The 15,759-nt window shown below is 51.4% G+C and overlaps 2 protein-coding genes across 2 annotated transcripts; both read left to right on the forward strand.

Annotated features, from left to right (window-relative positions):
• The first annotated feature begins 5,568 nt into the window (after positions 1–5,568).
• On the forward strand, positions 5,569–9,200 carry BLOC1S1 (biogenesis of lysosomal organelles complex 1 subunit 1). Its single transcript, XM_003939296.3, has 4 exons — positions 5,569–5,744; positions 6,477–6,549; positions 8,589–8,721; positions 8,997–9,200. Exons 1-4 carry the CDS (start codon positions 5,600–5,602, stop codon positions 9,105–9,107), a joined length of 462 nt encoding a protein of 153 aa, XP_003939345.1. The 5' UTR covers positions 5,569–5,599; the 3' UTR covers positions 9,108–9,200.
• A 78-nt stretch (positions 9,201–9,278) lies between these two features.
• On the forward strand, positions 9,279–15,425 carry RDH5 (retinol dehydrogenase 5). Its single transcript, XM_003939295.4, has 5 exons — positions 9,279–10,005; positions 10,897–11,243; positions 11,437–11,695; positions 14,614–14,777; positions 15,055–15,425. Exons 2-5 carry the CDS (start codon positions 10,934–10,936, stop codon positions 15,276–15,278), a joined length of 957 nt encoding a protein of 318 aa, XP_003939344.1. The 5' UTR covers positions 9,279–10,005; positions 10,897–10,933; the 3' UTR covers positions 15,279–15,425.
• Positions 15,426–15,759: the final 334 nt, after the last annotated feature.

The following is a 15,759-nucleotide window of genomic DNA, read 5'->3' on the forward strand; positions in this document are numbered from 1 at the left end:
AGAGTGCTGGGATTACAGGCGTGAGCCACCGCATCCGGTTTCGTTTTCCAATATTACACCTGTGGAGATCCCCTCCTAAGCACTAGAGCATCTCTAAACAGGTACTATAAGGAAATACATGTGCTGCCAGCAGGGCTGGCATGAGGATTCTACTTTCACCACGCATTCCCCATCCCTTTTATATCTCAGAGCCCCAGACAGTAGAGAAGAACTGATATGGGAATGCAGAATAGCAAAATCAGGATAGAACTGGGATAGAATTGGAACTACTGCCTCCACCCCAGCTCCAAATGCCTTTAGAGCCCAAGCTGCCTCCTATGGGCACCTGCAGCTTCTGTCTGACTCCATTCCCACTTGGCTGGCTTCTGTGATCCAGGGCTGAAATCAGATGCCAAAAATCTGCTTCTGACCTCCTCTGCCCAAATATTTGAGAAGTCACCTCACCACCACAGGAGGAAGGATCAGGAAAGAAGAGAGAGAGAGGCCACCCAAAATTAGCCCAGCTATAAATAGAGGGGGCAAGGGAGGGAGGGGAACACACCAGAGTGCACTAGACCAGCATAGTAAATTTAGACATGTAGATTTCCCTCAAGGAGAAATGAGACCAGAGTGTTGGGGTAGAAGATAATATTGTAGGTAAGAGGGAAATTAAGAAACTAGAGGGGGCCGGGCGTGGTGGCTCACACCTGTAATCCCAGCACTTTGGGAGGCCAAGGCAAGCAAATCACCTGAAGTCAGGAGTTCAAGACCAGTCTGGCCAACATGGTGAAACCCCGTCTCTACTAAAAATACAAAAATTAGCCAGGTGTGGTGGCATGTGACTGTATTGCCAGCTACTCCAGAGGCTGAGTCACAAGAATCGCTTGAACTCAGGAGGCAGAGGTTGCAGTGAGCTGAGATGGCACCACTACACTCCAGCCTGGGTGACAGAGACTCCATCTCAGAAAAAAGAAAAAAGAAAAAAAAAGAAACTAGAAGGATCCAGAGAATAGAGTAAGCTCAACATCAAAATAAATAACCAGTCAGAGAATTTCTTGTATTTTAGTCAAGGGTTTAGGAATTCGTTAAATTAAAAACTAATGCTGAGCTGGGCACAGTGGTTTACACCTGTAATCCCAGCACTTTGAGAGGCCAAGGCAGGAGGATCACTTGAGCCCAGGAGTTGGAGACCAGCCTGGGCAACATAGGAAGACCTCCATCTCTACAAAAAATACAAAAACTAGCCAACTAGTAGCTGTGGTCCCAGCTGCTCAGGATGCTGAGGCGGGAGCATCACTTGAGACCAGGAGGTCAAGACTGCAATGAGCCATGATCTTGCCACTGCACTCCAGCCTGCGTGATAGAGACCCTATCTCCCAACAAAAAATGCTGAAACTGTATTATTCCACTCGCATACCATTCTCAAAATGACAAAACTATGGAGATGAAGACCAGGTTAGTGGTTGCCAGGGACAAGGATGGAGAGGGGCGGGGACAAATATAAAGGAATAGCACAAAGGCGTTCCTTTGTGGTGATGGGTTTTCTATCTTGATTATGGTAGTGATTATCCAAATCTATACATGATATAAAACTGCATAAAGCTACACACACATAAATAAATGCATGTTAAAAAAATAGTAAAAACTGAGTAAGGCCTGCAGGCCAGCTAACAGTACTGTACCAGGCCGGGCTCGGTGGCTCACATCTGTAATCCCAGTACTTTGGGAGGCTGAGGCAGGTGGATCACTTGAGGTCAGGAGTTCGAGACCAGCATGATCAACATAGTGAAACCCCGTCTCTACTAAAAAATAGGGAAAAAATTAGCCAGGTGTGGCAGCATGTGCCTGTAATCCCCACTACTTGGGAGGCTGAGGCAGGAGAATCACCTGAACCTGGGAGGCGGAGGTTGCATGAGCTGAGATCACACCACTGCACTCCGGCCTGGGCAACCGAGTGAGACTCTGTCTCAAAAAAATAAAAAAGTACTGTACCAATATTAACTTTTTAGTAGTTTTGGTTTTGCACTACAGTTACATAAGATGTCACCATTGGGGGAAACTGGGTGAAGGGTTTTTTGCCCTTTTAGCTCTTCTATGAGTGGAAGCTGAGGCTTTCTCCTGCTCCTTCCCTTTGTAACAACTTCTTCCCCTGCATTTGAGATCACTATTTGCAGTTCCCTCAAATCGTACTTTTTGCAGTTGTTGTCTCTAGCTTACAAGCAAACACTTCCAGAACACACACTTCAGGGCTGACTTCTCCCACCACCTCATCTGGCAACAGAGGCTTGGAGCTTATGTCCCAGGGTCAGGTTTTCCTTCCCAGCACCCACAACATGAGGACTTTTTCACTCCACTCTCCTCTCCAGCACTGGAATCCTTCTCCCTGCCTCTGAATGCTGGTTGTAGTCAAAGCTTGAACTATGGGAGTGGCTGGGAGAGAAAGAACACAAATGTGATTGAGGGAATTCAGTGGGGAAACAGCTTGACCGCTCTGGTCTTTGAGGATCCAAAAGAAACCCTTACACTTGAGAAGGACTGGGAGGTCACTTACCAAAGGGAGCCATTTAGACTGTCTTGAGGGCCCCTTTTCTTTGAGCACTGGCTTCTGGCCAACATTTGGAACTCAGCCACACCACCACCAACCCCCTCTCTTGAAGCCCAGCCAGATTTCGCAGTATGTGAAGCCTTCTTTACTCACTCTGTGTCCTCCCTCAGTCCTCACCGAACCCCTAACAACTCATCAGCTTCCAGTCCTGTTTGGCCCAGCCAGTCAGTTTGGAGCTTGCTAATTAAAGCTAACTCTGAAAGAGACCTCAAAAGAAGAGGGAAATCAGTGGAGAAAGGAGTATGGAGTTGCATTCATTCAGTCTAAGGGAAAATAATCTGGGTAGAAAATTGTAAGGACAGGTGAACAGAAAGAGACTTGAAATTTCAAGAGTCATTCTCCAGACAGAGATGTATGCGACTTGTGTCCATCTCTACCAAGGACAAGTGAAGCTGAGCTTCAACCGCAGCACAAACTAAGGTTAGACAGTGAAAAATAGAGGCCCAGAAAAAGAACAGATGGAGGATAACCCTAGAGAGATCAGTTGGGGACACTAGATTACAGATACCCCATGTCCTCTGCTCAGGTCTAGGGCAAAGGAAAAGCCAGTATGTGGGAGAGGAGGATAAGGCAATGTCTGCAGAATCCTGGCAGTCTCTATACTGATTGTGAAAATGTCAGGCAGTCGTGCCAAGCAGGGTGAGGGTAATACAGGACGGGCCTGACACTCTCCCTGAGTCGGCCTAATCTTAACATTTAGAACTAACCCTTGAGACCCCCATACCAACCTCCCTCATTAGCCCTCACCCTCTGTTTCACTTATCCCATGCCACCATTCTCTTGACACTTCCAACCCATGTCCTGCTCCCCCAGGCCCCACAGGTCTGGAGGTGAAGCACCAGGCATTTCCATTCTGCCTCTATTTTGCTTGGTCACTGCAGTTGGAAGCTGGAGCCAGAGAGGGGGGAGGACTGGGCCAGGCTGCCCTGTGATGCTCTCACTCTTCCCGCTTCTATTGATCAGCCCTTCTCTGGAGCAGAGCCTCTTCCCAAACACTCCTCCCCTGCCAGGATTCCCTACAGCTCATGCCCAGCAAGCTAGATGGGCATAATGATTAGAGACACAAACATTCTGAGAAAAGTGCTCTGGGTCTATCCTCCTGGGGTCTCAACTGTGGTTTATGCAGTATACAGTGGTAAGACTCAGGCTCTGGAGTCGGATAGCCTGGGTTTGTATCCTAGCTCTACCACTGATGAACTCTATTACTTAACTGCCTCAGATTCTTCATCTACAAATTTGGGATACTAATAATAATACTTCACAGAACTGTTCTAGGGATTAAATGAACTAATACATGTAAAGTGCTTGACCTATGATGAGTACTCAGGAAATGTTTAAAAAGAAGGTACAGGCCGGGTGCAGTGGCTCAAGCCTGTAATCCCAGCACTTTGGGAGGCCGAGGCGGGTGGATCACAAGCTCAAGAGATCAAGACCATCCTGGTCAACATGGTGAAACCCCGTCTCTACTAAAATACAAAAAAAATTAGCTGGGCATGGTGGCGTGTGCCTGTAATCCCAGCTACTCAGGAGGCTGAGGCAGGAGAATTGCCTGAACCCAGGAGGCGGAGGTTGCGGTGAGCCGAGATCGCGCCATTGCGCTCCAGCCTGGGTAACAAGAGCGAAACTCCGTCTCAAAAAAAAAAAAAAAAGAAGGTACAGTATGCATATAATTTAGACACAGACATACAAACAGTACCTAACGTCTTTATTAGAATTTTTATTTGGGCACTTAACGTTTTGCTTTATGCTACCACTTAAGCATTTCATGTGCTTCTCCACATTAATCCTTTGACAGATGCACACCTCCCAGGATTTGAAATGCTATTCTGCAAATCGCTGAATGAATCATCGATCGGTAATTCTCAAATCTTACTCAGAAAATTCAAGAATGTTTTCTTCTAACTCAATCAGCACCCATTTCTCCTCCCCCTGCAAGTAAATATAATGAAGTCAACTTCAACTATGCCAATGAATCACAAAATTAAAGAATGCCAAAGTTGGAAATAGTTATAGATATGGTTTAGTCCAGTGATTCTCAACCCTGCATACACATTAGAATCACCAGAACAGCTTTTAAAATATACTGACGTTTGGTCTCCACCCCTTAGATTCTATTTAATTAGTCTGGAATGAAGGCATTTTTATAAGCCTTGTGATTTTTGTGATACTAATGTTTAGATTCTAATGCTAAGCCAGGGTTGAGAACCACTGATTTAATCCAATCCCTTCTCCTAGTTTTACTAAAGAGAAAACCAGAATCCAGAGTGGTGAGCAACCTGCCCAAAGTCATCCAATATGTTAGCGCAAGGTGCACCGAGAGAGATTGTACCAATGGCAAGAATATGTTGATGATGTTTATAATTGTTCTCGTTGGAGTTCATCCCGGAAGCATTTCTTTTTAGTTCACAGAGGCCTTATATAAATTACTTTTTACTTCGGCACAGCACTTACGCCTCTGCTAAGGCTGAAATGGGTTCGCATTCCTGACCACAAAAGGACAGAGATGAAATTGTACATTCACACAGCCCGCCAAGTTAGCCAAGCTCCCTAGGAGGCCGCCTGAAGCGTCTAAAAATGCTTCTCCACAATTATCACCCACAGCTGAGAGACTTCAGTGGGGCAGTGAGAAGAAAGAGGGCTGGGAGAGAGAGGAGAGCATTCTCTCCTTGAGGGAAGGAACTGGGAATCAACTGAGAACCAGCTAGCACTGCCAGGAGGTAAGGAGAGGGAAGGAAAAAATGGTAAACGAGTCCAGGGAGCTTCTGCTCCCTCAACAACCGAACGGTGACAGACGGCCTGGCACCACCAGCCCTGGAAGCCTGAGATCCAAAGGCAACGTTAAAACCTGGCTTGGCAACACGGGTATCACAGAACGCTTCTTCCAATACTCACCAAAAAGGAAAGGGTTCACCTGCCCTCCCCAACCCTCCACCTCCCCTCCTTGCCAAGATCTTCTCACCCAACGCCTCAAAAGAGGGCGGGTCCCAACCTCACGTGACACTGCGGTCACGTGACATGGCCCCGGGGAGCCGCGGGGCGCGTTCCAGCTTCCGGAGCCGGAGGGGGCCCGGCGTCCCCAGCCCCCAGGCCGACGCCACCATGCTGTCCCGCCTGCTAAAAGAACACCAGGCCAAACAGAATGAACGCAAGGAGCTGCAGGGTGAGCCGACTATCTCCGTTTTCTCTCCGGCCGCGGCCTAGCTTCAGCCCGGAGCCTGGATCTCGAGTGACTCCCCATACCCAGGGAAGGGCGCCGGCTAGCGGGCCACGGGCACGGGGGAATGGGAATTTCAGGGCGGCTTTTTTTTGAAACTCCTTTCCCTTGCCAGCCGGCTCTGGTCGCTGGGGCAACACTCCTGTCCCCTCGGCAACGCCCCCAACACCCGTCTCGGCCGCAGCGTAGCCCCGCCCCTGCCCCGGAGCGCCCCGCCTGTGGCCCAGGGAGCCTGGCGTCCTGGCGGTGCGAGGCAGCGCCTCTGGAGGGAGGAGGGTGTGGGGAACCCCCAGAGATGGGATTCTTGGAGGCCCGAAACCACCGGAACGGAGGTGGGGCACTTGTTTCTTGAGCCCGGGTTGGGAATCTCGGAGTTACCGATTCTTCGGCCAAGATAGTGGAGAAAAGAGTGCCTGGGAGTCAGGAGTCCTGGGCGCTGCCACTGACTTCCTGGTGTCCACGAGTGAGTCCATTTCCCTCCCAGGGTACCAGTTTCCTCACCTCGAAAATGAAGGAGGTTGCTCTATGTTTTGCAAGGTCCTTTTCAGCTCAGACATTCCGAGATTAGTTAAGAAATTTCGGCAACTAGCGGAAGAGTCATGAACAGATAGGGAACCTTTAACACTATCCCTCAAAAAACCAAGTCTCCCCTCCAGTTCCTTTTCTCCCTCTCCCCAGAGAAGAGGAGGCGAGAGGCTATCACTGCAGCGACCTGCCTGACAGAAGCTTTGGTGGATCACCTCAATGTGGGGTATGAACCTCTTCTCATCGACGCCAGTTTCCTCCTTCCCCACCCCGCCCAAGTTTAGGCACTGGCAAGGCCTGTCCCTCAGGCCGCTGTCGAAGGGGTGGGATGGTGCACTCGTTCCCCTATCCTACCCCGCCCCTCCCAGCTCTATGTAGAGAAACTTGAGCCAACTCTGAGCCCTAGCACTGGGCAAGGGAGGAACAGCTGCAGTGGTTAGAGAAGCAGGCAGATTTCCCCTTCCCACGTTAACTTCCCTGGCATTTTCAACTTGATGCCATCTGCCCACCTCCCTTAACCCTTCCAAGTCCAGCTGTCACTTCAGCAGGAGGGAGAGCACCCTCCTTCACCACAGCTTACCACCCTCTCCTCTGCCGCCCACCCTCTGGAAAGCCTGGGGAGCAGCTGGCAGGGAAGAGATGGCACAGCTGGTGGTGGTGAGAGTAGAACCTGTGCCAGGAGTTATGGCAGGACCAGGCTGTCTCTTACCTTCCTGCTGGGTCTCCAGGGGCTACACCCTACCCCAGCCCTAAATGAGAATGCCAGTAACAGCCAAAGACTTGGGAAAGAGCAAAAAAATGTTATCTCTTGACCCCGAGTGAGCCAGAAGTGTGCGGAGATGATTTGCTAGTCCGCCTGTTGGAAGAAAGGCGGGATGGTGCCTTCCGCCCCAGGTCAAATAGAACAGCTTGGCGTGAATCCAGAGACAGGCATCCAAATGAGCCATGCAGGGGCTGGGGTCATCTTCGTTACTCCTCTTGAAGGGAGGTTGAGAAAAAGAAGGTTGTGGCTGGAGCCCCTGATCTCCCTTCTCTCCAGGTAGCTCTCTTTACTCAGTGTGAATATAGAAGCAGGTGCTCACTGGGGAAAATCAGGAGTTCAGGAACTCAGGGGAGTCTGTTTCAGTTCCCACCCGACCCTTGACAGTGACCCAGCTGTCTCCCAAAAAGAAGGGATGAGACCTGCCCCTCCCTTTTCCCCCCTCCCACATTGGCGCCTGCTGGGCTCATCATTTGTGAGATTGGCCCAGGCTTCTCCCACTTCTCTTCCTTTGCTAGAGGCCACCCTACTTTCAGCTTAGAGGGCAGCTAAGCCAAAGCCAGATTAGAAAGGGTTTTGTGTTGCTGCCCACGGCTCCTCTCATTCCCCAGAAAGGAAAACAAAGGCTCAGTCTCTCTTGGCCCCTGTCAGGTGTCCTGCCCACTCCCTCAGCCCCCACCAACCCCTTCCCCCCTCCAGCCCCCACACATTCCAATGGGTGGGGGCACCGGATGTGAGATCTCCTGGCTGACTACAGCTTTGGGGTGGGAGGTGAAAAATTCATCAGCCAATAAAGGAGAACAATTATTGCAGGGTGGGGGAGGGCAGAAAACATTGGCAGAAGGTGGCGGACACCAACCCCGTGGTAGCAAAACCACGGCCTGTGCCTTGATTGGAAAGAAAAATTAGTGCCTAAAGCAGAAGGGAGGGAGCGTATGTGTGTTCCTTGATCTGTGTGGGCGAAGGCGAAGACTTGGGAAAGCAACTGAGAGCAGAGTAGAAACCCCTGGGATATCCTCTTTTGACCCAGGGTTCCTGGGGAGGGGGTATGTTCTCCCTTCCTACCCCAGATTCAGGGAGGGGCCAGTTTCCCTCTGCAACTTCTTGCATAGATCCCTAGGCTTCCGATCACTGCCAGATGTGTCCTTCCTGCTGCATTTTCCCAGTTTTCCATGCCCCTTTTCCCTCCCAGATTCTTCCTCAGGGATATGGCCCCCCGTCTTCCCTCCCTTCCCCCACTCAGCTGCAGGAACTCCTTTTTGGGGGTTGGAGCTGGTATGTTTCTAGTCAGCTCCCAGCTTGGCTCTCCTGGGAATCCTGGGAGTGAGAGGGAGGAGCTGGGTTTATTTGCATGTCCTGGTAGTCATTTGCATTGCATCCAAAAATGGCCAAATGATGAGCCCTGACTCTTGGCTGAACTCCCACTGCTGCAGTGGGATATTAGTCCTGGAGACCACCCCCAACTAGTTGGGGGAGCTGATCTCCTCCCTCCTCCAACCCCCTAGTGTAGCCCAGGCCTACATGAACCAGAGAAAGCTGGACCATGAGGTGAAGACCCTACAGGTGCAGGCTGCCCAATTTGCCAAGCAGACAGGCCAGTGGATTGGAATGGTGGAGAACTTCAACCAGGCACTCAAGGTGGGCCATACTCCCTACCTGGCCACCCCAATCCTGCGCCCCCCCCTTGGCTGCCTCCAGTCTGGTTACCTCAGGTTTAGGGTTAAGGAGGAAGTAGGGTGGTCCCAGAGACCCCATCTGTAGCCCGTGTCAGAAAAGGTTGAGAAAGAAAGAAAAGCAGTTGGTAGGTCCAAGTAAAGCCTTTGCCAGGAGATGAATAAAAAGTATCCCCAGACTGGAAGCTACACTCTGCCCATTCTGATGCCTGGGCTCCCACCCCCTCTCCCCCTTCCCAGGAAATTGGGGATGTGGAGAACTGGGCTCGGAGCATCGAGCTGGACATGCGCACCATTGCCACTGCACTGGAATATGTCTACAAAGGGCAGCTGCAGTCCGCCCCTTCCTAGCCCCTGTTCCCTCCCCGTCCCCCCATCCCTCCTGCCTCACCCACAGCAGGAAGGAGGGAGACTGACAAGCCTTGAATAAAACATACGCCTCCATTTCTCTGTGGTGTGTTTGAAGAGCTACTAGCGCCAGTGTCAGGGGTGGGAGTGGAAGGTTCAAGGTGGTTTCTCTGAGGGACAGGTACCTTTTGGGTGGAGGGTGGAACTAACTTCCTCTTACCGTCCCACCTCTTTTCTCCTCACTTGTGCAAGTGTCTGTTAGGCCAGCAGAGTGTGGGAGTTCCCATCCCTCCCCAGAGAAGGTCCCAGTAGCCCTGCCCCAGGCTTCCTAATTCAGGACCTGTTTCCTACAATAGAGAAACAAAGCAAGGCACAGGCCTGGTCCCCAGCTCTGGCTCTCTGCCTCTCCACGTGCTCACAGCCTCTCCCAGGCTAACACTAAGCAGTGTCATGAGTCTGAGCCAGGCGGGAGATTAATTCTTGGGGACACTTGAGGGCTGAGAAGGGGGGAGGAATGACAGGTCCAGTAACAGTTACCAACAGTGGGGCAGCTGCCATCCTTGACAGCTCCCTCCTCCTCAGAGACCGTGACATAGATGGTCAGGAACCCCGGCTGAGAAAGACAGCCAAGGGGTGGGGGGAGCCTCAGCAAATCTGGCCTCTGCCAAGTGCTGGCTACAGCCAGGCAAGCTCCAGCTTCCCTGGCTCCTCCTCCTCCTCAGCCCTATCCCCACCCGTCACACATACACTTAATGCGCCTGGCATCCAAGTCCACCCGCTCTGGACTTTGGCCTTAGTCAGTGGCTGGGGTGGGAGGCTGGGAAGACCGGGAACAGTCTCAAACAAAAGCAAGAGCAGCAGCTTCGGGCGCTGTAGTACCTGCCAGCTTTCCCCATAGGAGGTAAGTGGATACTGGGAGCCAGGGGAACTATGAGAAGAACAGCTAGATATTACACATATTGGCAATTCACAGCTTTCAGCTTTTAACATGCTTCCTCACACATTATCACCTTTCATCCACAACTCTGAGGTGGACCTGGTTGGTCTTAGCCTCACTTGGTAGATGGGAGAACAGTTCAGAGACACAATGAGATGGTCAGCATCACACAGCAAATCTGAGGCCACCAGGACTAAATGCAGAGCTCTTGGCCCTGTACATCATTGCAAACACAAGACGCAGGCTGCATATAGAAGGTTCGGTGTCCCAAGTGCGTGGGCCGGTAATCCCAGCACTTTGGGAGGCTGAGGCAGGTGGATCACGAGGTCAGGAGATCGAGACCATCCTGGCTAACACAGTGAAACCCCATCTCTACTAAAACTACAAAAAAATATAGCCAGGCGTGGTGGCATGCACCTGTAATCCCAGCTACTCGGGAGGCTGAGGCAGGAGAATCGCTTGAACCCGGGAGACAGAGGTTGCAGTGAGCCAAGATCATGCCACTGCACTCCAGTCTGGGTGACAGAGTGAGACTCCATCTCCAAAGAAAAAATAGAAAAATAAAAGAAGGTTCACTGTCCCTGGTTTAGTAGGAGAGAAGGTGTGAGGCAAGCAAGATGCCTCTGCTCCATACAGCAGGTCTGTACACAAGACCTGACTCGTGGTTTTAGTTAAGTTGGCTACAAATACAGGGTCTGCTCACATCTTTGCTTTGCACAGATGAGCCATCGTCGGCCAATTATCTGCCAAGCAGATAATTTCTCAATCTGCTCACACCAGATGCTTCCAGCCAGGGAAGGTATGAGGGGAAAGGGCTTGAGGGCCGCAGTAAACTGGACAAGTTTTTCTGCCCAGCCTGGGCTGCCACCTGCAGGTCACTTGGGCTCCAACTATGTGGCTCCCTCTGCTGCTGGGTGCCTTGCTCTGGGCAGTGCTGTGGTTGCTCAGGGACCGGCAGACCCTGCCTGCCAGCGATGCCTTCGTCTTCATCACCGGCTGTGACTCAGGCTTTGGGCGCCTTCTGGCACTGCAGCTGGACCAGAGAGGCTTCCGAGTCCTGGCCAGCTGCCTGACCCCTTCCGGGGCCGAGGACCTGCAGCGGGTGGCCTCCTCCCGCCTCCACACCACCCTGCTGGATATCACAGATCCCCAGAGCGTCCAACAGGCAGCCAAGTGGGTGGAGACACACGTTAAGGAAGCAGGTAAGTGTGGAAGACCACCAGGAATGTGGTGTGGGGTCTCCTGATCCCCATAGTGACCTCGGGAGTCACCTGCAAGGGCTGTGGTAAGCTAAAGGGACTATTTGAGGAGGAGCAGTTTTCAGATGCTCCTGGAAAGAAAAGGGGCTACAGGAGGGCCTCACCTACCCCCAGCATCCTTCTCATCTCCCCACAGGGCTTTTTGGTCTGGTGAATAATGCTGGTGTGGCTGGTATCATCGGACCCACACCATGGCTGACCCGGGATGATTTCCAGAGGGTGCTGAATGTGAATACAATGGGTCCCATCGGGGTCACCCTTGCCCTGCTGCCTCTCCTGCAGCAAGCCCGGGGTCGGGTGATCAACATCACCAGCGTCCTGGGTCGCCTTGCAGCCAATGGTGGGGGCTACTGTGTCTCCAAATTTGGCCTGGAGGCCTTCTCTGACAGCCTGAGGTGAGGCATACAGGGCTCTGAGTTCCAAGAGGAAGGCAGCCCACTCAACAAACATGGGCCAGCAGAGATGGTTAAGATACAGTACAGAATATTTAAGAAGAGACAGTTTGGGGCTAGACTTCATGGGTTCAAACCCCCTTATGTAAGCTTTGTGACCATAAGTAGATTACTTCTCTTTACCCATTTTTAACGCATTTGTTAAACCGGGACGGGAAAACCTGCCTCATGGGTATTGTAAAGGAAGTACATATAAGGATCAAATAGTGCCTGACACATAGTAAATGCTCAAAAAAGCCTGCTATCATAACTGTTAGTTGGGAAACAAACTACTATTAATAGTAGCTATTGGCCGGGCGCTGTGGCTCAAGCCTGTAATCCCAGCACTTTGGGAGGCCGAGGCGGGTGGATCATAAGGTCAAGAGATCGAGACCATCCTGGTCAACATGGTGAAACCCCGTCTCTACTAAAAATACAAAAATTAGCAGGGCATGGTGGCACGTGCCTGTAATCCCAGCTACTCAGGAGGCTGAGGCAGGAGAATTGCCTGAACCCAGGAGGCGGAGGTTGCGGTGAGCCGAGATCGCGCCATTGCACTCCAGCCTGGGTAACAAGAGCGAAACTCCGTCTCAAAAAAAAAAAAAAAGGCCGGGCGCGGTGGCTCAAGCCTGTAATCCCAGCACTTTGGGAGGCCGAGGTGGGTGGATCACGAGGTCAAGAGATCGAGACCATCCTGGTCAACATGGTGAAACCCCATCTCTACTGAAAATACAAAAAATTAGCTGGGCATGGCGGTGCGTGCCTGTAATCCCAGCTACTTAGGAGGCTGAGGCAGGAGAATTGCCTGAACCCAGGAGGCGGAGGTTGCGGTGAGCCGAGATCGCGCCATTGCACTCCAGCCTGGGTAACAAGAGCAAAACTCCGTCTCAAAAAAAAAAAAAAAAATAGTAGCTATTACAATAAGCTGGTAACTTATATGACATTTTCTCATACAATTCTCCCCAACAACCCTATAAGGGTTAATTTGCATAAAGGTTAAGGTATTCATACATAATTAGATAGTGGAAGCACTAGGACTTAACCCCAGGTCTGCCTGCCCACAGGTCATTACACCCTCCTGCCTTTTTTTTTTTTTTTTTTTTTTTTTTGATATAGTGTCTTGCTCTGTTGCCCAGGCTGGAGTGCAGTGGCACAATCCTGGCTCATCACAACCTCCGCCTTCCATGTTCAAGCAATTCTCCTGCCTCAGCCTCCCCAGTAGCTGGGATTACAGGCGCACGCCACCATGCCTGGCTAATTTTTGTATTTTTAATAGAGATGGGGCTTCACTATGTTGGCCAGGCTGGTCTCGAACTCCTGACCTCATGATCCGCCCACCCCAGCCTCCCAAAGTCCTGAGATTACAAGTGTAAGCCAACGCGCCCAGCCTTGCCTCTCATCTTCAAACAATACGGTTCAAGGTTCCACGGGAGTACAAAGACACAATAAGGACCATAGGGGAGCAGGGCCTGAGTTCTCAGCAAAAGTACAAGGCGTCTAAGCTTAGTCTACCTTCTAAGGAAGCCTGAATTTGTCAAGATTCAGGTTTTAACAAAGGCAGGCTTCCTTAGAAGGTAGAAAATAATCTGAATGTCTCCTTTTGCCCCTATCTCTCAGCCTCAATTTTCCAGGCAGCATCATGGAACACATATTTTGTGTGTGTGTGTCTTGAGACAGGTCTTGCTCCCACCCAGGATGGAGTACAGTGGCACAGTCATGGCTCACTGCAGCTTCAAACTCCTAGGCTCAAGCGACTCAAGCGATACTCCCGCCTCCGCCTCCTGGGTAGCTGAGACCACAAGTGCATGCCAGCGTGTCTGGCTAGTAGTATTTTACAGATGGGGTCTTGCTGTGGTGACCAGACTTCTCTCAAACTCCTGACCTCAAGCAATGCTTCTGTTTGGGCCTCCCAAAGGGAGGGAAGATGACAGGCGTGAGCCACTGCATACTGGAACACAAACTTTATACTTGGATTTTTTTTCTCCCCTCCCCTCCTGCTCCTTACCTATACTTAGATTTCTACATCTGGAGGGTAGATGTAGAAAATTAAGCCGGGCGCGGTGGCTCAGGCCTGTAATCCCAGCACTTTGGGAGGCCGAGGCAGGTGGATCACGAGGTCAAGAGATCAAGACCATCCTAGTCAACATGGTGAAACCCCGTCTCTACTAAAAATACAAAAAAAAAATTACCTGGGCATGGTGGCGCATGCCTGTAATCCCAGCTACTCAGGAGGCTGAGGCAGGAGAATTGCCTGAACCCAGGAGGCGGAGGTTGCAGTGAGCCGAGATTGCGCCATTGCACTCCAGCCTGGGTAACAAGAGCGAAACTCTGTCTCAAAAAAAAAAAAAAGAAAAGAAAATTAAGACTAGGGCCATGGGATGTAGCCCCACTTTCCCCACCAGCTTACCCTCCGGCAAATACCAGACTATGCCTCCAATATCCAGCACTCGGGACTTAACTGTGTTTTCTGGGAGGAAGGGAATGGGGTTCCTCTAGGTCAGAAATTGGCAAACTCAGTTGTCAAGTCAGGCCTACAAGCTGATAATGGTTTTTAGATTTTGAAATGGTTACACTGTAAACTGTTACATAAGAACCTGAAAATATCATTAATTTTGTTTCTTGGCCTGCCATGCTTAAAATACTAACTCTCTGGCCCTTTAAGAAAAAAAAATGTGCTGACCCCCACTCTAGATCAAAGAAAACAAACTTCAAAAATACTTTCCTCCCTCTACCCCACTTGGCCCTTGTCCCAGGGCAGTAGGCATCCCCGTCAAAAGTCTTGTCCCTGTTCTGTGGTAACGTTCTCCTCCCTGACCCATGTCCCTCAAAGTCCCCTCCCTATAGGGCAAGAACCCAGCAGCTTCCCTCTGCCCCCATTCTAGGCGGGATGTGGCTCATTTTGGGATACGCGTCTCCATCGTGGAGCCTGGCTTCTTCCGAACCCCTGTGACCAACCTGGAGAGTCTGGAGAAAACCCTGCAGGCCTGCTGGGCCCGGCTACCTCCTGCCACACAGGCCCACTATGGGGGAGCCTTCCTCACCAAGTGTGAGTAGCCAAGCCCACACAGGGGCACATGAAGGGAAGGGAGAGCACCAGAAAGGCCAGTCCCACATAAACCTGCTGGGAGGTGGGGGGGGGGGCACCCAGGGCAGGGTTGAGGGTGAACAGGATGCCACAAGAGTGCCCAGGCCACGTGGAACCTGCCCATTCTCCACCCTGAGGAGGGGACAGAGGGCAACAAGCCCTGGGCCCCAAAAGACAGTACCTAAGATGGGCTGGAGTCGGGAAGGGAAACTGACGGCAACCACCTATGGGGCTGCAGACCTCAAAATGCAAGAGCGCATCATGAACCTGATCTGCGACCCGGACCTCACCAAGGTGAGCCGATGCCTGGAGCATGCCCTGACTGCTCGACACCCCCGAACCCGCTACAGCCCAGGCTGGGATGCCAAGCTGCTCTGGCTGCCTGCCTCCTACCTGCCAGCCAGCCTGGTGGATGCTGTGCTCACCTGGGTCCTTCCCAAGCCTGCCCAAGCAGTCCACTGAATCCAGCCTTCCAGCAAGATTGTTTTTCAAGGGCAAGGACTTTATTTCTGCCCTCACCCTGGTACCGCCTGGTGCCTGTCACAAAATAACCTAACAAGTGTGTTTGAAAAATAAAAAGGTGGGCAGAAACGAAGATGCCCAGTGGAAGGCTGACCCCATTTAAGTGCTTAACTACAACACGCTCGCGGTCTCTGCTCAGTTCAGTGCCTATAAAACAGCTGACACCCACGGGGGGGGCGTCAGGGAACTGCCTCACACCTACAGCTGCACCTGGAGGAGGGGCCATCAGAGGGCACTTTGATACGTTTTCCTTATTTTCTAAAGGGGAGTAAGGTTGCAATTCAGGGTCTGTACTGGGAATGGCCTTTATATTTCTTGGGGGAGAAGAGCAAGTGATGAAGAGGGGTGGGGGTCAGGCTGGGTGGCTTCCACGGAAAAAAAGGCAATATTCACATAAATTCTCTTGCCAAGGAAGACTGGC

The sequence above is a fragment of the Saimiri boliviensis genome, chromosome 7 (genome assembly GCF_048565385.1).
Source record: "Saimiri boliviensis isolate mSaiBol1 chromosome 7, mSaiBol1.pri, whole genome shotgun sequence".
In the NCBI taxonomy this organism is placed as follows: Eukaryota; Metazoa; Chordata; class Mammalia; order Primates; family Cebidae; genus Saimiri; species Saimiri boliviensis.